This window comes from Caretta caretta, chromosome 9, assembly GCF_965140235.1.
Source record: "Caretta caretta isolate rCarCar2 chromosome 9, rCarCar1.hap1, whole genome shotgun sequence".
Lineage (NCBI taxonomy): Eukaryota > Metazoa > Chordata > Testudines > Cheloniidae > Caretta > Caretta caretta.
Window position 1 is genome coordinate 25,178,583 of NC_134214.1, and position 25,583 is coordinate 25,204,165.

A 25,583-nucleotide genomic window follows, 5' to 3' on the forward strand; every position below is an offset into this window, starting at 1 on the left:
CCCATTCACTTACATAGGAAAGGGACTGTAGGACAGAAACAGTTTGGCCCCTTATTTGATGTTTTGTGCTCTTGCTGTGTGCTCTGGCAGAGGATGGTGGAGACAGGAGTAGCACAAGGAACCCTTCGTTTTCAGTAAGTTCTCCACAGTGTTATTCACATTCATACCTGCTGTGTGCAACCTACAGTCACACAGTAGGAGTCAAAGTCAAGGGAAGTCCACAGCGCAGATGCTTATCTTAAGATTTCACTCAATGTCAGGAAGGTTTATTTAATTAGAACTGGAGCAAAACTTAGTTTTGTTGCTGTTTCATAAAACTTGGTTACATATGACCTAGGAATTGTTTTAAGTTAATTTGAATATTATGCAATATAAGATTCCTTATAAAAGATTTACAGTGAAAATGTTTCTCTTTATGTAATGCTGCGTATTGCAGAATGTTACTTTAAGGCCACGTTGTGATTAGCCCTCATGTGGCTACAGAGAGGGGAGGGATGTGGCTGCCATATGGGTCAATTATTGTTATTGGCCCTGAACTCATGGGGACACAGAGGCTGCTATAGGGCCACAGGAGCTTCCCTGGGGAAGCGTGGTGTTCCAGGGTAGCACTACCTCCCCATCTCCTCCTGGCTACAATAAGCCTAGGTGCAGGAGTCTAGGAGAGTTGGCCACCGGTTCAATATGTGCTTAGGGTAGAGGGCCACTGCCACCTCTGCCCATGTTCTCCTTATTGGAAGGACTCTACTCCTCATGGAGTAGAGCCTCATGGAGCAAGGCCAAAAAGGCAGGTTTTTAGGGCTTGATCCTGCACCCACTGAAGCCAATGGCAAAATTCTCAATGAGTTAGGATAAAATTTTCAAAAGCATATAGGTGACTTCAGAGATTAAGTTCCATTTTCAAAAGTGATTTAGGCACTTAGGACCCAAAGTGTCTTTGAAAGTCAGTGCGACTTAGATGCCTTTTGAAATGGGTCATAGAGCCTAAGTGACTTAGGATCTTTTAAAATTTTACCCTGAATCCCTGATCCATTTCCCACTGAAGTTAATGGCAGAATTCCTACGGCCTTCAATGGGAGCAAGACCTGTCTTTTAAATAGAAGCAGGATCTGGGCCCTTGGAGGCACAGAGTTAAGTATTAAATAATTTTTCTCTCCCTATGCTACTTTATAGGCAAAGGAGGGGAATGTGTTTTTAAAATGAGATGTGAAAAAGAAATCAGGCTGAAAAGGCACCGAACCCAGGGTTTTCCCCAAGATTTTACTTAAAGCCATCTGTTGCCAATAGTGTTATGCCAAAGGGCTGAGGGAAGGGGTCAGTCATTGGAAATTAAAAAACAAGATGCATCTTAAATTGTTTACTTTAGGATTACTTTAGATTAAGTTAAAGGTTAAGAGAGGCTTTCCGTGAAGGGGCTGCATGAGGGTAGAAAATGAAGCTGTGGTGGGGCTGCCAGCTTTTAAGACCAAGGGAAACCCAGAAAACCTGATTTCAGTGTGGTTGTAGCATGCAGCAGATGGGGGTATTACAGAAAGCAGCCTCTGCATGTTCGTAGTAAGAAGCAGTCATATCCAGTGTTCAGCTGTTACCGGTTTTTATGGAAAGAGCCTATCTGCTCTAAGAATGAAGTGGCTGCTACATTTCATTTTAAATAAACAAGCTCTTTGGGACAGGGGCTCTTTCTTTACCTGATGTAAAGTGCCATGGGCACCAATGCACCATATAAGTCAGAATAAAATAAATATTTTTAAAAAAGATTGAGTGGGTAGGAAAAGCATTTTAAAAATCACAGTATTTTTGAACTACATCAACTAAAAAGTTCCTGAGTAATTAAAATAATTTTGAAGCAAAACACTTAATGACAGACATGTAAGTTGAGCTTGTTAAATCATATGACTCATGAACTGATAAAAACAAGGTTTATATTAGAAATGGCTGATGATCAGTAACTATAACAGTAACTTTATCTGAGTGACTCTTAATATAGGGCTTGATGCTAAACTATTCATAGTTTATTAAAGGTCTGATATGAAGGGATAAACTAGAACTGGGTTATATGGAAGGTAGAATCAGCTGATGTGGGGTGGATTAGAATGCTTTTTGAACGTAAGGCCGCGTATAGCTAGTGCTCAGAGTTTCAGCTTAGTGTTCCCAGTTCAGCAGCTTTGATTTATTCAGCCGAGGGAATTAGTGTTTGTCAGGTGGAATAAATATTATCAGCCTATGTACAAGCTTTCAAGTAACATCTGGACTTCTGTGGTGCTGAAATGGCTTCCCTCCTGGCATCCGAGATGTACCATGTGGTAGGAAGAGAAGCTACTTCACAGAGTTGCCGGCTGGCACAAATGGGTTTGTACCTCGTTTAGAGTTTGATACTTGAAGTACCTTTGAAAAGAATTAGAGGATGTGCATATTGATGAGAGTGATGGTTGTAGCTGTGCTAATTACCGTAGCAGATGTTGCCGGTGCTCTGATCTATTTTGCTTTATGAGATTATTTGAAAAAAGACATAACAATGTTGTATGATCAGTTTGGGTATAGAAATGAAATAGATGTAATTTAAATGGCAAATAAAATCCCAAATGTCTGCTAAATTTTAACAGATGTTTTTGCATTATTCATTGTTTAAATTTCAATAGTTCCTCTGTCATAATGTTTACCCTTCCCTTTATATTTATGACATCCTCTTTTTGGAAATTCTTTGCATTCAGAATTACTATTTTTGATTACTCTGTAAATGGTTTCATTCTACTTTTATAAAAGATGTGGTCTTCGAGATTTATTTTTGATCTTGATGCAAGACCTTTGTTACATCATGAGTGAAAGGGGGTACATTTTTGTATGTATGTGGTAGTTTCAGAGAAAAAAGTAAGATTCTATGTCACTGGATTTTTTAAAAATGTTTATTCGGTTCCAGGTTTAAATAGCCCATAGCTGATTTTTCAAAGGTTAGGTTTCAAAACCATTTGTAAATGAGACATATTTGCAAGGCACAGCTAGAATACAGCTTAATGCACTTGAGTTGCCTTCTTGAATCCTAATGGCTGTTATATCTTGGTTCTGCTTTTGTATAAGCCTTGGAGCTACTGGTTCATTCATGCTGTTCACAAAACAAAATATAGTTCTGCATGTAATTGTAAGACTTGTGCCGAACCTGAGTAAACAGTTAAGCGCCAGTCAGTACAATACCCGAATATTGTGTGTGTAGTTTTGAGTGTAAAGATTAAATTAAAGTTCTGAAATTAATCACTCTGTTAACAAAATATCAATCATGTAAAGTTAACACAACACAGTAATCCAATGATGATGATCATAGTCTGGTTATAAGGAATCTTTTCTACTCTGATTAGAAGACTGTCAAAAGCAAGTTCTCAAACCTTTTAAACCAATAGTGTTTTTTTTTTTTTTACAGTTATCAAATTTTCTTTGCTTCCTTTTAATTTGAAATTAAAACTTTATAGCTTGTTTGCAATACATTATATTAATGTTTTGTTTGCATTTCCAGATACAACAAACTGTATCATCTTCCATTGATAACATTAAATCTCTTCTCAGCAATACAGAAATTAAGTTATGATGTTTGAAAATGGATTTTCAATTATAAAAATGCATTCCTAGCCCTTTCTCATCCCCTAGAAGTTTTTTTTCCCCTATAATGGAGAAATATCTTTACTTTTTTAAAATTTAGCACACCTCTTCATGTGAGAGTAATTTTATCCTTCTAGCAAAAGTAGCACACCCGTTCCAGAATTGGTAGTTTATCTAGAGTAGCCTACCACTCAAGAAGTAGTTGATTATATAGAACAGTATAATCACCACAGAAAAGTTTCCTTAAAGTAGCATTCCTTTTCTAAAATCAGTTGCTCTTCTACAGTAGTAGATCCTTTCCCAAATAGCCTATTTGGTTACAGGAACATACCTCTTCCATATGTCATTTTATCAATAAAAGCATTCCTGAGTTCCCTGTTTCTCTAGCGCTTCATTCTTAGGCATGCACCTTTATTGGATGCGTGTATCCTATTCTGTTTTTATTGAAGGGTGTAAGTTCTGTTTTGCTTGTTTAAACGATTATAATTAGCATATTAAAAAGCTGAGTTGGAGAAAAGGATTTTGGTTGTTTGGTGTGTATTATTAAATACACAGCAGCAAGGAAGGGAATGGTTTCTTAAAGTTCAATCCCAGTGGGTATTTGAGAAGTGTGGGATTTCTTGTGGGTCTCTTTAAAATGGATTATTTTTGTGCAGGAAGCAGCTGAAGGGAAAAATATAATGGACTAGTGTTGTAGCCCCTTTACCACCCTTAGTATTTGCTCTCTGATGTCATTTGCTTGAAACTGTACAACTCCAACTAGAAAAGTTGTCTAGGATTAGTGATGGCATTTGATAAATGGGTGGGAAATGGAAGATGTGTGGTTGGAATAGGATTTCTTCATCTCTTTATCTCTCTGTGAAGTAGATATCTAGGGATGAGATTCTGCCCTCAGTTACACCTGTTCAGACCCATTGAAGTAAATGGGCTAGATTCTTAACTCAGCTAATCTTGTGTATATTTCAGTATGTGTGTGAGGGGTTGCTTCACTCACTGCTAGGATGGCACCCCCTCCTGGCCATTCTGGGGATTAGCTCAGTGATATCAACACCCTTTCCCACAGTTGCATGCTGTCTCTGTCATCCTGCAGCCCCTCTCTTGCTCCAGGAACCACAGCGTCCTCTTTGTGACTCGGGCCTCCAGCCAGGTCACTCAGCATTCCTAAATTCCAGGGAATAGTCCTTCAAAGCCTTTGTCACTCCCACAGGGACCCAGGCCATCTTCCAGTTCTCTGCCCCAGAAGAGCCATTTCCCCAGTGGTGTGTAGGGGAACCCGGGCCTGCCTTCTACTCTGGGTTCCAGCCCAAGGACCCTACAAGGTCTGCTCAGTCCTCAACCTTGCTGCTTACTCCCTGGGTTGCTTCCTAATCCACATTCCATAGGCTCTCTTCCCCACCCTGCTCTCTTCTGGGTCAAGCCCCTAGGGTCCTACTTTTTCCCTGGTTCTCCCCTTCCCTCTCTACTAAGCAGAGGGTGACCGCAAACTTCCTCCCAGATCCCTTGCTGCTGCCAGCTTCCAGGGTTTATAATAGCCCAGCCCACTCTGCTCAGGTGAGTGGCTTCCTTGTAATCAAGGCTCTCCATGCAGCCTATATCTCCCTGGTTTGCTGCTTAATTGGCCTATCTGGTCTCCATTAACCCCTTCAGGGCAAGTGTGGGGTGGACACCCCATCAGCGTGCGAGTAAGAATTATTCATGTGGGTAGGAGTGGTTGGATTAGATCCTTTGTAGGTCTAATTGAGTTCTGAAATCTCTCTGGAAATATGAGTTTACTGTGGCTCTCAAATGGAAGAGAGATATCGTATAACTGTTAAGGCAGTGGTAACCTTGAAGATGAACTACAAAGCAAAAAAAACAACCTTGTCTCATCTCTGCACCCTTTTTCTACCTTTTTGATGCACAACATTGTCCTCAAAACTTTTGTCTGTTTGTTTCTTTCATTCAGTCCTCACTTCCCCTGCTCCCTCCACCCCGCAGACCTTAGCAAGATCCGCAGCATCTGTAATATGAATTCCAGTTCAAACTCGCCTCCAGCTGAGCCATAGAAAATCTAAGGGCTTATCTATGTGAGAAAGTTACCAGTGTAACAAATAGTTTTTTTTAAACTGATATATCAACCTTTGGAAAAGGCAGTATGGACAGTTGTATTTAAGTCCATGCTTGGACTGTTGTGATTAGGTAAGCCTGCTCCTAGGCTAAAGCTAAATGGCAATAAGCCACTTGAACTCAGAGTGTCAGCACAGTCTTTTGCAGCGGTAAAATTATTTGTTTAAATTCACACCTTAAGTTATAGCCATGCAACTTTCTCAAAGAGATAAACCCTAAGAGAGAATATCCTCCTGTGCAAAATTCTGTGCATACATTTAGTAGGGATGAACCTGAGCTCAAACAATCTTAAAGACTGGGGATGATTGATCTGAATTAAATTCCAAAAAGAGTGAGTTCAGGCCCATCACGAGTATATAGAGAATCAGACCTCAAGGATTGTCCTTTGCTTAATGATTGCCTAATAATTTATGCAAAATTAGTGTATTTTTTTTTTTAAGTGTAGTGGTCTATTCCTGTTCCAGATCATGTCTCCCCTTTGTTGATTTGTCTCTTCTTCCATCATCTAAGGCTTGTCTGCACAGGAAAGTTGCACCAGTAGAAGGAAGGTTGTGAATTAAACCACTATAATTATACCTGTATAACTCCCCAGGTGGACACTCTTAAGGTATAAAATGACCCTTTTCCAGTTTAGCTTTTGTTGCTTTGGAAGTGGAAGCCACTTTTATTCCAGCAGGAGTGATTAGAGGTATCTGCAGCATGCGTAGACATACCTGAGCTAGCTTTGATCTAGCTAGCTTGAGTAACAAATAGCAGTGAAGCGGCACGATTGGCAGCAAGGGCTAGAAGCCGAAGTATGTAACCAAGGTCCTGGACATGTTTGTACTCCAACAGCTAACCTGTGCTGCAGCCCACGCTGCCACAACTTCACTGCTACTGTTTTCAAGCTAGCTAAATCAAAGCTCGCTTGGGTACGGCTATATGTTCTGCACTCACAGACCTGATTGCAGTGTAGACATATCCTACAAAAGTGTCTACGTAGGTTAACTACACTGGTATAATTATATAGGGATAACTCTAAAAATCTCCCATGTTGGCAAGCCTTAAGGTAATTGGGTTTGGAGTTTAAAATCTGAATCTAGGGTACTGTGTTGTTTACCATTCACCAGGCTTGTCTCCCAGAAGAGAAGGGAAAATAAATGTTTTTAAAAGTGGAGCCCACTGCCAGCATGCTTCTGCATTTCTGTGCGGCTCACACTGAGTCCCCTCCTCCAGCAAGACAGCACAGTCAACAGAAACATACTACTTCAGATTCAGCTCTTAAACAGGAAAATTGTCATGGGGTCTGACACTGGACTCACAAGCAAAGGGCTTTTATGTGGGAGCAGTGAGAGAGCTGGGGAGGATGGACTTTTCATTTGTATGCTAGAAGTAGAGCCTGGGACACCATCCTGGCTATGGCCAGCTGATACAAAAATAATTGGCTTTGGGTCAGTATCAGTGTCACTCACCACACTGGCACCTCCTCCTGGTGGTTTCAGGAATTAGCTCTGGTCAGCAGATATGCCCTCCAGTGGTGGTGGCTCACCCATCCTCATCTCCACCCATAGACCCATCAAAGTTCCAGTCTCACTGCCTCCGGCCATGTCACAATCCAGGTTCCCCCCTTCTGGGGGACTTCTTCCGCAACAGTTCAGCCACTCCTCGCAGTGGCTTGGCAGTCCATAGCCTGGCCACTTCTTCAGTGGTGAGTGCGGGGAGAAAACCAGGCCCGCCCACTACTCCCTGGGTCCCTGGACTGGGACCCGAACAACAGCTTCTCACTGCCCCTCTTTCTTTTTTCTGTCTCAACCCCCTGGGCCACTTCCCCGCAGCCCCAGCACCTTCAGCTCCTGCCTCTGGCTCCTTCTTCCTCTTTCCAGGGCCTTGGGCCTGCAACCCCTAGCAGCCCTGTTCAAGGTGCTAGTCTCTGCAGCCTCTAGGAAACCAGTCCCCTCCCTTAGGCTTCCTGCAGTAGACTCACTTGCTCTGGTCTGCAGCTTCCTTTTATAGGGGCCGGCTGGGTTCTGATTGGCTGGTCCAGCCACCGTCCTAATTGGCTGCAGCCACTGCCCTAATTGGCTGTTTCCTTGCAGCCGTCCATGCTGGATTTTAACCCTATCAGAGCCAGTGCAGGGCAGATGCCCCATCACAGAAGGAGTAGTGAACTTGTCCACCTTTAATCATGAGTTTTTGGCCATGTGGATCTGTGCTGAGGGGACACGCTGGTCACATTTACCTTTGAGCTGAGTTGCAAATCCCCACCTTGGAGAACTTGGGTATGCCAATGTGTTATGGAATCCTCCTTCCTGAAGTCTCCGCTGCTGCTGGAAAACCACAACTTGTAATCTGCTTTAAGCCCATCTTTAGGTGCTTAGGACATTTCACGATTTGACCCACAGAGAAAAGAACTCGCTAATGTCACAGGAAGAGGAGCGGAAGTGTGCATTAATCCTTGCTGCTGAATTGAGGAGCTGGAGCAAGGAGTGGAAGGAGGAGGATAAAGTGAACTGTAAAGAGGGAAGCTCAGGTGCAGCTCTGGAACCAGAAGAACTGTAGCAGGAAGCAAGGTCCTAGAGGTAGCTGGAAGATGAAGCTAGAGTGCTTTAACCATGAGGAAAAGGAGAAGCTTGGATTAATTAGAGATGAGGGAGTGAAGTGATTTAAGAAGATGGAAATGTAGTCAGAGCAAGCAGAGAGGGAGGCAGTCTTGACCACCGCATTATACAAGATGAGGAAGGGAGGGATGAGAACAGGGTAGAAAAGAGGAGGCTATGGTTATCGAGGCAAAAAATCGTCACTGTAGAAATATCCATGATGCTTGGCTGGAGAGATAGATGGAAGCTATCAGAGCAGGTACTAGAGTTTTGGCAGTAGGAAGAGGAGAAAGGATGACATTTAGAATTACTGTAAAGAGAAAAGTGACAGTGTCTAATAAGGGTAAGTGTGTAAGGGGAAAAGGAAAGATTACATGGTCATAATGCCACTCAGTGTTCTAGTGGGATCAAGAACCAGAAGAGGTAAGCTAGCGGGGTTTGTGTGCCCATTAGAACACAATCCTGGAACTATAGTTTTGTCACTGAAAATTTGCTGTTAGATTTAATTTTTTTATGTACCATCACCACTACCTCTACTGTTAATATTGTGAATGATAACATGGATCTGAAAATAAAATCCAATTTACAGAAAATAAATGTGGAACAGTAAATTAAAATATATTTTCCTTCACTATACTGTTGTTGATTTATTAACTTTTCCCTCTCCTCATTTGTTGTGAAGTCAAAAGTGCTTGACATTTTGACAGCTGACTTTTATTGTTCTGTGAGGAGAAACTAGCCAGAAAAAAATTCATATTCAGCCCTGTATTTCACTGCCTTTGAATGGCACCCTCCTTTCTCTTTTAGACCATTGTTATTCCTGTCAGAGGATTCCCATTGCTGACAGGTACACTGTCACCCACATGAATTGCGGTGACCCAGTGAGGTCATATCTGAATTATGAGAAATCTTTTTCCAAATTGCACTTTTGATATACAGCATTAAAAAGCTGTACTGGATAATGCACACATTTGTTTGCTTATAGGAGAGGAAACTGTGCAACCTTGCAGAATAGAGACTACAAGAGTTAGAATAGGTCCTTTTTATTCTTCACCAACAGTTACAGCTGTGTAGGTAGAGTACATTGTAGAGTACTCCAGTCAAAAAAGCGGAAGGTGAGATGATCGATTAATATACATGAAACTGAATGGGGAAACTCCAAATAAGTTCTTCTCTTTTCCAAAGCCCTTTGTTGAATTTTACATTGAAGCTCTAGACAAGTCAGCTAAAGTGCTAAAATGTCAGTGTTCCCTCTATCTATATGGAACTGAAAGACAAGAGACAAAAGGTTGGATTCAGAGAGGGGGAGTACAGGGAAACAATTTCCTCCAACCCTCCATTATCACTCAGTCTTATCTGAATTGGATTTCAGCAAGCCAGCCCTCATGGAGGTCCCATTCTCAACCAGACACTACCTCCTCAAGATTCATAATAATGTCATGACATAACTGAGTGTCGTCAGCTCACTGTACTTCATACTTTAAAGCTACTCTAACCGGGAAGGTGTAGACTTACCCATCTCTGTTCCACCACTCCTCAGAGCCTCTGATGTAGAGGCTGGGAGGAAGGGAGCATGGCTAGACCATTTGCATGCTGCTATATTGGGGGCATATCAAGCCAGAATCATCCAGCATCTTGGAGCCACTAATGGATCTTTGTGGCCTCTCCTGCGTGTTGCTCTGAGGGCACATTAGGAGAAGTAGATGACAGAGCCCAAAGTGCCAGGCAGTGGAGAATTAGGCCCCATGTTTCTGGTAGATTTTCCTTTACTGAAGAGTACTGAGACTGCTTTAATTTGCTTTAGGAATGAAACTGCCTCCTGTTGTTGGGAGAGCACAAAGGAGTTGTAAAGCCAGCTTGCATCCCACACTCTTTGTATCCTGTGCTGAGCACAACAGCTCATCTGGAGCTGAGGATCAGGTCCTAGGTTCAGTGCTGTTTTGTGATTAGATGTGCTACTTTGTCTTCTCCTTCTGAGAAATAAGGGTGAATATCCAAGTTAGTGCAGTGGGAACTTGTCAAAACAAAAATGACTGTTTTTAATGTTCCATTTTCAGAAAGGCTTTCCATTAGCATAATCGAAGCAGCATTTCAGAAAATAATGGGATCCTATTACTGCTCATTTGTGATTACAGAGATAAGGAAGAGGCATGCTAGGAATTTATTGTCTTGCAGAAAAATTAAAAAAAAATGGTTTATATGAGAAACTTGAAGATGACATTTTACAGTCGTCACATATACAATTTCCATGAGACATTGTGTCCAACTCCAACTCTGCCTTTTTCTGTGTAATTTTTTTTTTAAGTGCAGGCTTGTGTGCTGTAATGGTCAGGTATTTTGTGACATTTGTGCCCAGACACAAGAATATTGGTTTAATGGATGAATACCTGTGACTGAGTCAGTTTGAAAAGCAAATAAGTGTAATCCTACAATGTTTGATGGGTTCTTAGGGTTGCTATGGATTGACTATTTGTAGAGGTGAAACACCTGTAGTATAGCTGAAATGTGCCTGTTTTCATGGTGAAACAATGGCAGGGTAATGAAAGAGTGTAAAAGAGCTTTGGGACCTGATTCTCATCTCACTAGAGTGGTGTGAACTATTAGTAACTCTACAGTTACTACACAGTTATAGAGGAGTAAAACTGCTGTCAGATCAGAATCAGGTCTTTAATGTAACAAATTATAAACAATTCAAGTTTACAGATCAAAATACAGGTAGCAGTATCCTGGTAGTGTATGTTTCATAGTGCATATGCACTTTATAACAATATCTGAAATATTTGACTGAACTACGTAATCTGCTTTAAAAAAATGTCAATAATCTCAACATAGAAGCCTTTACATTTGGACATTTGCTGTTTCCTTTTTAAAATATACAACCACCCCCCCACTCTGTTAAAATAAAATATGCACATATGCACAATCATGATATGGTGAGTCTCTCTCTAGTACAAAATACTACAGCTTCTCTTTTGTGATGCTGCTATGAATATATTAATTGTTGGTGTCAGTAGATAATATTCAACTTTAATTTTTGATAAATCCCAACCTAAAAATATTAGTGCTGAATAAGTATCACTTATTGAACTGCTATTTTAAATCATGTTTGTATGATAGGATTTTATCTGACTGGAATTTACAGATGTGAAAGCAATAGGATGTCTTTGGTGCTCATTGTTTCTGGACTTGAAAACCTGTACATGACATTTGGATTTCTGGTGATGGAAGCAGACTCTCAAGTATTTAAAGAAGCTAAACATTATTCTTTCTTTGAACAGGAATACATGGCTGTCCTGTACAACCAAGTACCAGGACTTGCATCTTTATACATTAATAATTATTTTGTATTCTAATAAAGTGATAGATTCAGTTCTCATGCTTGTATTTAATCAGATTTGACAAAGCCTTCTAAAAACTACTCCATTTTCAATTTTATTCTCTTAGATTAATGTTTAATTCCTGTCATATAAGGTGCAAATCAAAGGTTTTATGTGGTAGCTAGATGTTTAAAAGTTGGTAAGTCCTTTTTATTAGTGTGACAAAATAGACTTTTAGTTGACTTTGTTCTAATCTTCTTTTCAGTTGAAAGATGTATGAGTGTAATGCAGTCTGGGACTCAGATGATTAAGCTGAAGAGTGGAACAAAAGGGCTAGTACGTCTCTTTTACCTGGATGAACACAGGACTTGCATCAGATGGAGACCGTCCAGAAAAAGTGAAAAGGCTAAAAGTAAATTCTCTTAACATTTCTATTGCTTGAATAATTGTGCACTGGAATATGAATTCACATGGTTGATAGAGAAAAACTGTACTTTACAGTATGTATCTTTCAGTTTATAAACTCTTATTAGTGATACTTGTAAATGTGATATACTTATAAACACTTATTGACCATTTTTGCACAATAAATACATTGTGAAAGGCACTGTTATTGCCAGAAAAAATTACATATTTCTGTTAATATTAGCAGTTTAGTAGCATGTTGGTATACATGCACTGTACAGTACAAATGCCAGTTTAACCATGTAGTAATATTGCCAACAAATTACTTTATAGGATAGATCTGGCATAAATTGACCAGGAGAAGACTGTTGGCCTTAGTACACTGTCCTCATATGGGAAGATAAGAGCTTACAAATAAATACATCTTCTAAAATAGTCCAGATACTAGCTTAAATCTGTGTAATATCTTATATCCTGATCCAACTCCAGATTTAAAAGAAAAGGAACCAGAAATGTTAAGCTAATTTATAGAAATCCTTATTATTATTAACATGTTTAGTGAAAAGGCCACATCACATTTATTTAGAGCCAGATTCCACCTAGACCTTATACTGGTGCACAGTGTGAGGAGAGGGTGTAAGGAGTGTGACGCATGTAAGAGCCAAGCAGATATCCAATCCCTGCACTCTGTGTGTTTATAAACACTGCTTCAACTGGAGTTTGGCAAAAACATCCTGGAAATATTTCTGCTGTCTTAAGGTTTGGTGACAGATTGCTTGTGGGCCAGATTGAATCCGACAGCATCAGGTGACATACCCACAGCATGTTTTTGCTGTTATTTAAGAACAGAAGGGATGAGTGAATTTGGCATTATTGATCTTTAAAGCACAGTTCTGCCCTGAAAAGTGACTATAAAAATGTTACTGAGGGGTTCCACGTATATTGTCTCTCCTTGAGTGCTGTTTAAAATGCACTAAGTTTCCAAGTGAAATTATGGGTCATTTCAATTGCCAACCCTGCAAATTCAGTCTAAATGGAATGTCAAGCTGGGTTATTCCATTTTGCACATCATCACCACTAACAACAATTTGGCAGGCTATATTAAATCAAATACACCCATGTATTCCCATTGTTTTCAGATTATTTTCTTGGTGACACCTATGGGTTTCCCTAGGTGTAAGTAATTGGAATTTAGTGAATTATCTATTGATGATGCACAAGAAGAAATAGAATCCAGCTTGTCTTCTGTTAACTGTGTTTGCTCTACAGGTCCAGCAGGAGTAAAAACCAATAAAACAACTTTATTTTTGTCACTCAACAGCCAAGAATGAGGACGCACAAGGAGCAAATCTGTTGTGTAAGAAGACGCCAATTTTACATAGTCATTTTCAGGGCCATCCCTAGCCATTTTGGTGCCCTATACAGCGCCCCCGTGGGTGGGGGGGTGGAAGGTGTGGGGTCCCAGGCCTCTGTGGGGGTGGGGGACTGGCCCCAGGCCTTTGTGGGGGGGCAGGAGCAGGTTTGGGGGGCAGGGGGGAAACAGCCCCCCAGCACAAACCGGTGGAGCGGGTTGGGGCCAGGTCACTCAACTTCCTGCCGCCTGGTGAGTACAGGACAGGCCTGACCCCGCACCCACGGGGAAGCAGGAAGTGGAGTGACCTGTCCCCAGCCCGCTCCGCTCTGCTCCCCTGGCTCCCAGACTTGCGGCCTGGGGGGCAAGGGGGAACCACTCCTGAGCACTCAGGCTGGGAGTCAGTGGTGTGGAGCGGGCTGGGGCCGGGTCGCTCCACTTACCACTGCCCTGTGAGTGCAGGGACCCGACTGCTGCTGCAGTCCTCAGGGGAGTTAGGGTGGGGCTGGGGCAGAGCAGGGGTGAGAAAAGGCGGGGCGGAGGTGGAGCAGGGGCTTTGGGGAAGGGGTGGAGTGGGGGTGGGGCTGGGTGGAGCAGGGGTGGGAAGAGGCAGGGCTGGGGCAGAGAAGGGGCGGGGACCTTGGGGATGAGGCGGAGCAGGGGCTGGAGCAGCACGCAGCTGTGTACGGCACCAAAAGATGCCAATTTTACATAGCCACTTTCCGGGCCGTCCCTAGCCATTTTGGTGCCCTATGCATTCTCCCCGTGGGGGCGGGGGGAGGAGCTGTCCTACGCAGCTGCGTACTTTGTGTATGGGTAGGGATGGCCCTCGCCACTTTTCAGTGTAGAACCACGCTGTAGGGCTGGGGGATGACAGCTGAGTACATTTGAAAAGAGATGCTTCGAGTTCCTATGGCAAGGCTTCAGATGTCTGTAGCAACATTGAAAAATAGCCCTCACTGATCCACACATGGACTGGCATTCATGTTGCCTTCATCCTCCTGTGAGGCATCAGAGAGGTCTTTGTGTGGAAAAGAAGCATGATAAGTACTTGTACAAATAATAGTTTTTAAATGATTTCATAAACATAAAAGCACATACTATTTTAAAATGCCTCCCTTATCCATTTTGTTTCTCTCCTGCTCCAAATTTAAACAAGACCCTTTGTCAATGAAGTATTACTACAAATGTCTCTAAATAGGGACCTGGGTGAAACCAACTGGCTTAGGCTCCTTTCAGCTAAGATGGGTGTGTTTGGCAGGGGAAAGTGTTTTTAGGGACTCAGTTGAGGAGACCTGCTCACTTATTCTCAAAACGGTTCTCAGTCAAGGAGTTTGACTGGACTCATTACTCACTGCTTCTTGGTTCCCATATAGCAGCAGTGGCCAGAAACACCTTCTGTTATCTACAGTTGGTCAAGAGACTGCATCCTTTCCTTTCAAAGGTAGACCTTGTTGTGACACCCAAGACTTTCTTCACCTCAGGGCTATGCTAATGTGCTATGCTTGGGAGTCACTTGGAAGTTTCAGCTAGTGCAGAATGTGGCGTGCCTGCCTTATGTGAAGGACAGACCGCTTAGACCATAGTAAATCAGTCTGGTGTGTTATTCACTTGCTGTCAGTTAAAGGTGCTGGTTGCCACCACAAAAGCCATATGTGGTCAAGGTCCCAGGTATCTCAGAGATCAGCTCTGCCCCTACGCTTCATCATAGCACCTACTTACAGAAGGGACACTTTGCCTGTCTAACCCCAAAAGTAGAGCTCACATTAACTGGTGGTAGGATGATGTCAGTAGTGGACCTTCAGCTCTGGAATGTCTTCCTGCCAAAAATGTGAACCAGAGCACTTCTGCAGTGTGATGTGTTGTAAATCTTTATGCTTTATACTTCGTAGGTACAGTTGAGTCCCCTGCCTGGTAGTCTGCCATTCTTAGTCCTTTCAAGGGAGTTAGTTTGGCTGCTGCAAGGTGCTGAGAAGTGTTCACTCCCCATTTTGGGGTAAGTGATACTTCTGTTGATCTAAATGATTTAAAGTGTGCTACATAGACTATAGAGATGGGCGTCTTATAAATGTAGTTAAATAGTCAATAATATATTTTTTAAAACCTAGCCCATCAAATTAAGCACTGACTTCACCCTGGGGAGCTCCAGTGACCTCCTTGTGCATAGTGTGTAAGTCATTGCTATATTTTGTCTATAATTTTCCAAGTATTGCAGTTAAAAGGAAACACTGCTTCTTTAATTAAACAGAGAACACAATTCAGGCCAATGTGAAAATGCTGACCCAAATTTACGTGAATCATAAATAAACTCATGGGCGTGTATGACTTGGTTAGATGCCAAAGTATGGCCATCACTATTTTATTTGAATAGTACAAGACTCTACAGTCAGTTAGAGAAGGCAGTCCATTTTAAATGTTGTTTTATATTCTTTGATCTATTCCTAAGTAACAAATATCGGGAACAATGGACTGCCCACACTGTTTGTCCAACTGTATAATTGTAGGGGAGAAGCAGAGTTAAGAATACAGCTGTTCCTAGAAATTGCAGAAATGACCCCAGTCATTTAAGTAATAGTATCTATCTATGTATTAAAATTACCTTTTTATGGTTTACTCTCGCATCATTGCTATACAGATTAGGAGCTGCAGATGGAATGTTCAAGTAAGGTGCTTGATGGACAGTGAAGAGCCTGGAGTCTGAGTGACAGGATGTAGATGTCTTATGTGTTATCTTGGGATGACATTCCCAGTCTAGCTTAGTAGAAAGGAACCTACCTATTTTAAAAGCTTCTCTTCCGGCTGCCCTTCTTTAGGAAGGGCTAGTTACTTTGAAGCAACCTAGCATTACTAATTTGGATTGTCCTGTGGGACACCAGAGGAAGGATGACAGAGAAAAGCCTGCTTAATTTCTTTGCCAGATACCAAATGAAATCTATGTCTTTTCTAGCTGCTTTGAAGTAAATTTGAACATAGTGGCATTTTGTTTCTATAAAAATATTTATTTTTCAATTATTACATGACATTTGTTATTAATTTAAACAATTCTCCTGCTCCATCCCTTCTAAACAAAAACAGGGACCCAAATTGAGCCTACTGGAACTAGTGTTTTACTTAGTAAAAGGTAAGTAATTAGGTCTGGTGTTACCACTAAGGCTTGGTAGTTAGTAAAAAACAGGGAAACGGTCAGGTAATAACACTTTTGGTGTTTTCATATCAGAGGGCCAGTTTGAGATTGTCAAGTATTGTCCTGGTTTTGGAACTGTGTGGAGCAATACTTCCCCTACAGGAACACTAGGATATCTCCATGAGCGTTATGCCACTGCTGACAAGCACAGCTGCTTTTATCTCTCTGTGGATGGTATAGAGCGCGTACTCCCTTACGTGGCTGTTCATGTCTGCTGGCTGGCAGAAACCAGTGTGGGGGTGGAGGGTGGCAGTGCTCCATCTAGTCCCTGCCCCTTCTGCAGGGGATTGCACTCCATAGGCATTTCAGGAAATAAATCCCACACTCAGGAGATCACTGGCACTGTCAGTTTTGCTGCTCAGGAATGCAAGTCAGGGGAAGCTGCTTATACACACCCCTGCACCTGGACAAGGGCCAGTTGGTGACCCAAAGTGCCCTTTCCAGTGTGAAGGCTTATGAGCTTACCTTTATTTAGAAACACTTACTTTGAAAAATATAGACGAATATGAAAACGCAAAGAAACTGGATGAACATTCAAGCAGCTTAATTTTTCTGTTCCCCTTTTCCTTGCAGTTGTAATTGATTCAATTTACAAAGTGACAGAAGGCCGACAGTCTGAAATATTCCATCGCCATGCTGAGGGGAACTTTGACCCAAGTTGCTGCTTTACCATTTACCATGGCAACCACATGGAGTCACTAGATCTGATCACCTCTAATCCAGAGGAGGCTCGCACCTGGATCACAGGACTTAAGTATTTGATGGCTGGAATAAGTGATGAGGATTCTCTTGCTAAACGACAAAGAACTCATGATCAATATCCTTTCAAGGACATTAGCTCTGGCTTTCATTTTGGTATTTTCTCATTTGTTTTATGTGGTTTGGTGTTATAGGTACTGTAGCAATGCGACGACTCACCAGTGCAGCACCTCCTCCTGGGAATTAGCTCTTTCCAGCCTTCGGAGCTCCCTCTGCAGGCCTATGTCTCTCCTGCCACTGGCAGGCATGATGCTCCCGGACCCCAGTGCCCTTTATCCTGGGGTGCTGCCCCAGCAGTAGCCCCACACTCTGGGTCTCCCCTCCCTGGGGAACCCCCAACCCTCTAAACCCACCTTGCTTAAGTGGCTACTGCCAGTCATCATCTAGCTCCGCTCCCTGAGGCAAACTGCAGTCTGTCATGGCCACTCATCATTGGCAAGGAGGATCAGCCTGCATTGAGGGTACTCAGCACATCTCAGCAGATGCTCACATCTTACAGGAGTGGAGAGGGTTTCGTTTTGGGGGAAAGACTATGTTAACCTTAAATCACAATGAGACATCTAGGAGATTGTGGAGATTGAGGCTACCAGCTGGGGAAGGATGGAGGGAAACGGGTGCGGAGTGGAAGGGTCAATTGATGATAAATCACAGAAAACTGCATTCAAATAACATTAAACCAATAAAAGACAGAAATGTACAGGTGATGGTAAAATGTACACAGCTGACATCATTACCCTTTATTTAAAGGTTGATAGTCACAGTGGAGCTGTTTCTCAATGTTTTTGATTAAATGTTTTGGGTTTTCTTGTTAAAAAAGTGACTTCACTAACTAAGAAATCTTTCATTTTCCAAAAATATTTCAAAACAACAAATGTTTGAGAAAAAAGACAACATTTTTAATTTTTTTTCATGTGGAAAATGTCTACCTCTTAGTTTTATACTTTTTTCCTCTCCTTTTCCTCTAGAAAAATGGAGGAAAAGTTTTTTAAAAAGTTAAAAAGTGAAAGAAAGTAAGCTTCACTTTTAAAATTAACACTTTCTGTAAGTGAGAGAAAATTATGCAAAGTAACACTTGGACTTTTTTTCCAATGGAAAATAAATTTAAAAAGTTAGAATTTTTTTCCCTTCACACAGTCTCATTATTTTAGTGCTCTATCCCTTTCTCAGGAATGAAAATGTTTGCAAAAATTTGTCAAACAAAAATACAATCACTTCATTTTGTTTGTTTTTAATTAAAAAAAACCACCCCAAAACCCTAGTTTAAACCATCTTTCCTTGTTTGCTTTGCACTTTGTTTATAGGAGTAAGTTGGATAAACAAAGGAAGGACAAAAGGTCCAATCCTACTTGGTTACTCATATGAATATTATTATAATTTATTATTTGCGTAGTGCCATTGGTCTCAATGGCTCTTCAAAGACATGTTGTAAGACAAGGTCCCTGCCTCAGAGAGTTGACAGTCTAATGCAAGCAGGGTTGCTTCAGTGTGACATGCATTTTGCTAGCTCCAGGGTTTTTTGTTTCATATTATTAATTTTTGAACTGGTTATAAAAGAAGATAATGAGGTGGGGCATGAGTGCAGGAGTGCGTGGTAGTGGTGAAAGTCTAGTAGAAAGAAGTGAGGATTTAGCGTCTGATCCAAAGCCTCTTAAAGTCAGTGGGAGGACTGCCCTTGACTTCAAAGAGCATTGAATTAGGCTTTTATATTTTAGATTTAAGTGTTTTGAGTTTATGCAGGTATTTAAGCTGTGATCACGACACCCCCAATTCAGGGAAACACTTAAGCACATGACTAACTTTATGCATGCAAATAGTTCATGGAAGCAAACAAACTACTTGGTCTTAAAGTTTTGCACATGCTTAAGTACCTTGGTCAATCAAGGCCAATAAGGTCCACATTTTTGCTCACTTTCAGTGTTCTGATTTGGTGGTGGTTACACATAAAATTAGGTGCAAAATGTTGCATAATTTTCATAATGACTGTCTTTTTCTATCAAAATACACAATATGGCTCTGTAGTTCAAAGCTATTTTATTATCTGGTAAAAATTCCAGTAGCAGGGTCACTCCACTTGTTTAAAACTGCCCCAATAGATTTGTTTTTTGATTTGTTAACAATACACAGAAAAGTTACTTTGGTGTGCTTTAGTTTTGGGGCCAGTGCAGCAAGGTCTACACTGTACACTGGGTTTAGGACAGATAATTACAAACATTAAAGTGACTTAATGAATGTCCTAATCAATAAAAGGAACTGTGTAAATCTGTGAATTGCAGATAGATAGGTCCAAATTCTGCGTCGTGCTTTGCATAGGCACATTCCTCAGATGGTAGCAGGAGAGCTGGATGGATTTGGCTGCCCCGGGTTGGGCCCTTCTGAAATGTTACACACAGGCTGCTCTGCTGGTCTTCCACAAACAGGAATCATTTTGAAGGGTTTACAGTGTGTACACTAGTATTCAGTGTGTGTGGTCTGCATGCTCATTATTCATATAAAGAAAAGGAGTACTTGTGGCACCTTAGAAACTAACCAATTTATTTGAGCATAAGCTTTCATACTCTCTCTGATTTAGCAGAAGACTCAATGCACAACCCCCACTCCCTGCTGGTACACATTATTCTACTCCTAGTGACTTGTGCATGGTGCTGGTCTGGGCTACACTGCAGTTGTTATGTGGCCAGCAGTCCCTTCCATGCCCCTCATTCCTAGCTTTGTCCAGGACAGGATTAGGGATATGGCGTTCTGCTCAGGAAACCCAGAACTGTAAGCCACTGCATTGCCCCTCTGCCTCAGCAAGTGAGAGGTTTGCTGCTGTTATACTGTGTGTCAGATCCCTGACACACCCGCCTGTTTGCCTTGCCAGCCAACCCCTCAGAAATCTGTCCATCCAAATCTTGCCTGGCAGGTAACAATCAGTGAACCCCAGTTCTCAAGTTTCCCCGAGACGTCTCTCAGTAGGGTCTAGTTCCTCTTGCTGGACACACACACAAATTATTAAATTCACTGCCTTCAATGCATACACCAGCCTCTGAGGTTAGCTGAAGACTCAGACTTTACTTCACTATAACAGCACTGAGATAGTTTATAGTACACCTAAGAATAAGTGTATTAGCAAAGAACAGAGATTTAAATGAGACTAAGCAAGAGAAAAAGCTGGGAGATTGCAGAATGAAATGACCCTGTTACAGTTCCATCTTGACTGAGACTGTAATGGAAGCCACAAAGGTGTAGATTTATCCCCAAAGAGGGTAGAAGCTTGCAGCTAGAGAGAGCGGGGGACCTGTAAGCTGGAGAAAGGTAATTGAGAATAAGTGGTTGGGAGTAGCAGGGGAGAGAGAGAGTGACAGAGAAAGTCAATGGGGTGTCTGAGAATTAAACATACACTACTGGAATAACAGCTAAAATCAGACACAAGAGAGGCAAAGGGGGAAAGTGTTATGGACTCAGACAAAAAAAATTCTGTCAGAAGTTGGCACTATTTTTAAATATTCAAAATACAATGAAATTCCTGCTAGGATAAGGGCTAACCATCAGGAGAGCTGGATTTGGTGCTTAACTATTTTATAAGATTTTGGATTTGAGTGGACTTTGCCTCTATGGGAGGAGGAGTAGGCCATGTCTGAAACATCGGAGAGTTTGTATGTTATTACTTTTGAGTCAAATAAATACAGATGGCCAGATTTTAATTTCCTTTTCAATTACACGAGTGTAAATCCAGAATAACTGTATAAACCAAAGGAAAACTACCTTTGTGAAATTATCATCACAAAGCATTGTTCTATCATTTTTCTTTTTAAGGAAGCTAAATTTGGCCAAACTTTTTATCATGATGAGTCTGTTCTTGGGGAGAGTTGCAGAGATTAAGGATTACATTACTGGGGTCCACAAAAGAGCAACAGAAAGCTTCCGGTGAAGTCAGGAGAAGTGGTGTAAGCCGGTGGTCTTGGCTAAAACCTCCTTGGGAGGTATAGAACAAAGGGCTACAGGAGTGGCTGCAGAAAAGTTTAACGTATGACCTAGAGCCAACCCCTTGTGGAGAACCCCTGAGTCAAATCTGTGTGTTTGGCTTCAGCATAGTGGTCAGGTTTTGGCTTAATGTGCTCAGCCGTGAAGTCCTTATTCAAGGTAAAGCCACCTTCAACTTTGTTAACGAATTTTTAATGCTCCCCAAAGCTTTTAGGAATTATAAATGGAATTTGCATTTGTACACTGACCCCATCCTATCTCTTGCATTTAAATGAAGGAATCACTTCTCCTACTGAATTATCTTGCATTATCATTTAAAATGTAGTAAATGTTGTCTTTGAAGCTCGTGCTGTAATTATGAAGAGCCATTTTAATGATCAGAGTGTTATTTTAGTGATCAGAGTGTAATTCTGCCTCTTGAAACATTCTTGCCTAGTGCTGCAGGTATAGAACAGTTGTACCCAACACTGGGATGGCTCAAGCAATTCCTAAATATTTTTATCTCAAATGGTCCTACAGCTATTAAAGTCAGTGGTCAGGGAGTGGAAGGGGAGTTCTGTAAAGTTTAGGAAACTCACAGGGTCACAGAAGCAGCTGGGGCCAAAGGCACAGAATATGCATTTCCATACTTTTCAAAAGGACTTGCTGTAGGTTAAGGGAACTCCGACCCTGGAACCTTGTTAGGTCTGTAGGATGGACGTCCCCATGGATGTAAGGAAGCCTGCAGTCAGAGAACACATCTGCCCTGTGTATCTGCTAAAGTGGACAGCACTTGCCTGTTGCCTAATACCTAGATTGATGAACAAATTGTGCCAGCTAGGCACTAGGCTGTAAGGTCTAGGATGCTCCACACCAGCCTATAGTAGCACCAAAATGGGGATTGTGTGTCAGGGAGCACCCTCCCGCCCTGAACTCCACATCGCATACAGATTACATGTGGACGTAGGATGGTTCAGCTTATTTTCCCCAAGTATGTCTGACTCCCTCTGTACTCTGCAGTGACGGTGAGGTGGGATGGGGAGGAAAGGGTGGGAATGAAAGAGAAAGGAAATATGTAGAGGGTGAAGGAAACATGATTAGAGGGGAGAAGAGACCTAAGTAGATGGGATTATGGTTAAGAATGTGATGGTGGAATGGAGAAGAAGCTTTCAGAAGAATTAAAAATATAAAGGTGAAATAGCAGCATGAAAAAACAAAAGCTTAAACTTAGAGGAGAGAGAGGATGGAAAAACAAGAGCTGTTAATTTTTTAATAAGGGTCTTATTGAAATTGCAGTCTTGCAGTTATCTATTTAGACTAATTTCACTGTGTGACATCTTTATTCCATGCTCTAGCACTAGATGAATTTTGTCACTGATACACATGCCCATTGAGCAAGACTCCTGGCGGTACAAATCATGAGCCAAACACATCCCTGGTGTGGTTCCCGTGACATCATAATTCTGATCCCAGTTATACCAGTGTAAATCTGGAATAAATGTGAAAATCAAGAGAGTTACACTAATGTGTACACTGATGCTGTGAGATCAGCATCTGGTTTATTGACTCCAGAGAAATGACACCAGGGATGAATTTATCCCAGAGTGTGGAAGTGGACACGTTTTGATGCAAACTATGGGCCATATTCTGTCACTTTGGGACAAATTTTGCCACCGTTACTTATACTGAGGGACTGATTGGCATATGTCATATATGACAAGGCTGGAGGAACCTGACCCTTTGTAATTCTCCAAGATAAAAACATTAATTTTAAGTAGTTTAACCTTTCCTTAATATATTTGCACTTGGGTGAAACAGACCTTTGAGGAAGCTGATAAGAACGGAGATGGCTTTTTGAATATTGAAGAGATCCACCAATTGATGCATAAACTGAATGTCAATCTGCCCCGCAGAAAGGTGCGACAGATGTTCCAGGTCAGTGTACTTTTCACACAGTGCAATATTTTGTTTGTAAATACATATTGCCTTCTCGGGGAAAAGCTTGAGGTCACTGACAAAAGTGGGTATTTTTAAAGATTAATGAGCAAACAGTTCCATTTCATTGTTGTTATATAAGTGAAGAGATGGAGAGAACACTGTACTATGTGATTTCACCCTTTAGCTCTAGCTAGGTTGCTGACATTGGGCAAAAGCCTCCATGCCAGGAATTTTCACAGCTGATTAATTACAGTCTTGATAGAAAAGTTTTATTATTTTGAGGTATGTGTCCCCCACCGTATGCCATTTCATAAGTGGTTTATTGGAAATCAATGATCCTACTTATGTATTAAAGTACTTCTGAATGTGAATACGCGTGACAGAATGAAGTCTTCAATTAGGTTTTCAACATTACTCCACCTCCTCGCCTGTCTTCCAAAAACCAGTGTCTCATTAACAGTAAGAGAAAACCCATGTGTAGTGAGTAAGGGGAGCAAGAGCCTGAAAAGGGAGTTGAAAGGGGCAAGAGGAGGTGGGATCATGGTGCAGGGGGACAGTCTGCTCCTTTCTAATGCATGGACTGCAGATTGCATTCAACACACATGCCCAGAGGAGTCCAGCCAGAGATTTTGCCTGCCTGAGGCACAGTCTCCCCAATGCGTAAGTCCCAGAACATTCTGTGCAGAGCTGTGGCATAGGTGCCGTGATTCATAGATTATAAGGCCAGAAAGTACCATTGTGGTCATCTAGTCTGACCTCCTGTATAATACAGGACCTCTCTGGATTCCTGTTTGAACTAGAGGATTATCTAGCCCTTAATGAATTAAGTTGCCTCACAAACACCTGTGAGGTAGGTAAATATTATTTGCATTTTACAGATGGACAAAATAAAGTGCTAGGAGGTCACGTAATTTGTCCAGGGTCACACACAGTGAACCCATCGGACACTAGAATGACTAGGGGGCAGCATGGAGCATTCATTTGGGAAGCCAGAAATAGAACCCAGGAGTTCGAACTTCTAAGTTACCTGTCCTCTCTTCTAGCCCATGGAATTTCTCTTGGAGCATGTTGTTTGCACTGTATCACTTTTAACTTCATATAGATATATATACCGCATGCTGAAGGGCCCAACATACACAAATTGTAGAAAGGACACACAGTTTTGGGCACTATTTGTTCTCATCATTCTGTATCTAATTTTGCTCTTACCCTAGTGTAAATGCAAAGTGGAGCTGCTACCTAATGCGGAAGTGGTTGAAATTTTTTTCATAGAAAAATGTTAAATGAAAAATGACTTTTTGAAGGAAATGACAATTTTTGCAGAAACTTCTGTTTTTAAATTAAAGTTAGCAAAACTAATTTTTTTTTTCACTTTGAAATTTTCTGAGAATATATTCATCATTGTTTGACCATCCCTAATATTTACACCATTGGAAATGAAAGATGCTAAAGATGTATTGGGTGCACCATGAGCAAAACAAAATGGAAAAACCAAGATTATGGGCCAAAACCTAGACCACTGCACAAAACAGAAGTTTTTTAAAGATCCTAGAACCCTTTACAAATGTGCATAGCCTTCTGGGGTACAGTCAGCATGGCACAGCTGTAAGCTTTGGAATGCAGAGTACGCTCCATGGCTGTGCAAAGCCTGGGAATAGTATGGACTGGCTAGCAGATGTAGAGAAAAATTACACTGAATTTTGCCCCCAAATCATAAATCTTGTTTGGGGTATGTGTAGACTTTAAAATGAGCAAACAAATCTTATTTCTTACCTTGTAGCTAAAAATCATTTCCTTCTTCACTTATGTGCTAAGATCTGAGTTTATGGATTTAGATGACAGCAATGCTAACTCCTAACATAGTATAATACAGGGGTTCTCAAACTTCATTGCACTGCGACCCCCCTTCTGACAACAAAAATTACTACATGACCCCAGGAGGGGGGACCGAAGCCTGAGCCCGCTCAAGTCCCACTGCCCCAGGTGGAGGGTGGCGGGGGGGAAGGGAGGGAGGGGGGACAAAGCCAAAGCCTGAGCCCCACTGCCTCAGGTGCGGAAGGGCTCAAAACCCGAAGCCCAGTGGCCTCAGCCCCAGCCAGGGAGCCTGTAACCTGATCCCTGCCATCCAGGGCTGAATCCCTCGGGCTTTGGCTTGGGCTCTGAGCCCCAGCAAGTCTAAGCCAGCCCTGGTAATGCCATTAAAATGGGGTTGTGACCCACTTTGAAGTCCTGACCCACAGTTTGAGAACCACTGGTGTAATGAATGCAGCTCCCTGTGATTCCTTAGGTATTACTAATGCTGCATCTGCAAGAGAAACAGAGAATTGTGAAGTCATGTATTGACAGGCAAAAAGCCTTTTAGTTCACTTTCAAATGGAAAAGAAATATCTAGGGATGTAACATGATCTCATTAACAGGCA

The 25,583-nt window shown here is 41.7% G+C and overlaps 1 protein-coding gene across 9 annotated transcripts in view; it reads left to right on the forward strand.

The window, feature by feature from the left end:
* PLCH1 (phospholipase C eta 1) overlaps nt 1–25,583 on the forward strand; it is a 158,769-nt gene that overhangs the window by 69,485 nt on the left and 63,701 nt on the right. For all 9 annotated transcript variants that reach the window (XM_048865258.2, XM_048865260.2, XM_048865261.2 and 6 more), the window contains 3 exons: nt 11,850–11,996; nt 17,098–17,341; nt 23,031–23,160. In XM_048865258.2, the coding sequence (XP_048721215.2) occupies nt 11,861–11,996; nt 17,098–17,341; nt 23,031–23,160 (510 nt within the window). In that variant the 5' untranslated portion in view covers nt 11,850–11,860. The remainder of the gene's footprint in view (nt 1–11,849; nt 11,997–17,097; nt 17,342–23,030; nt 23,161–25,583) is intronic.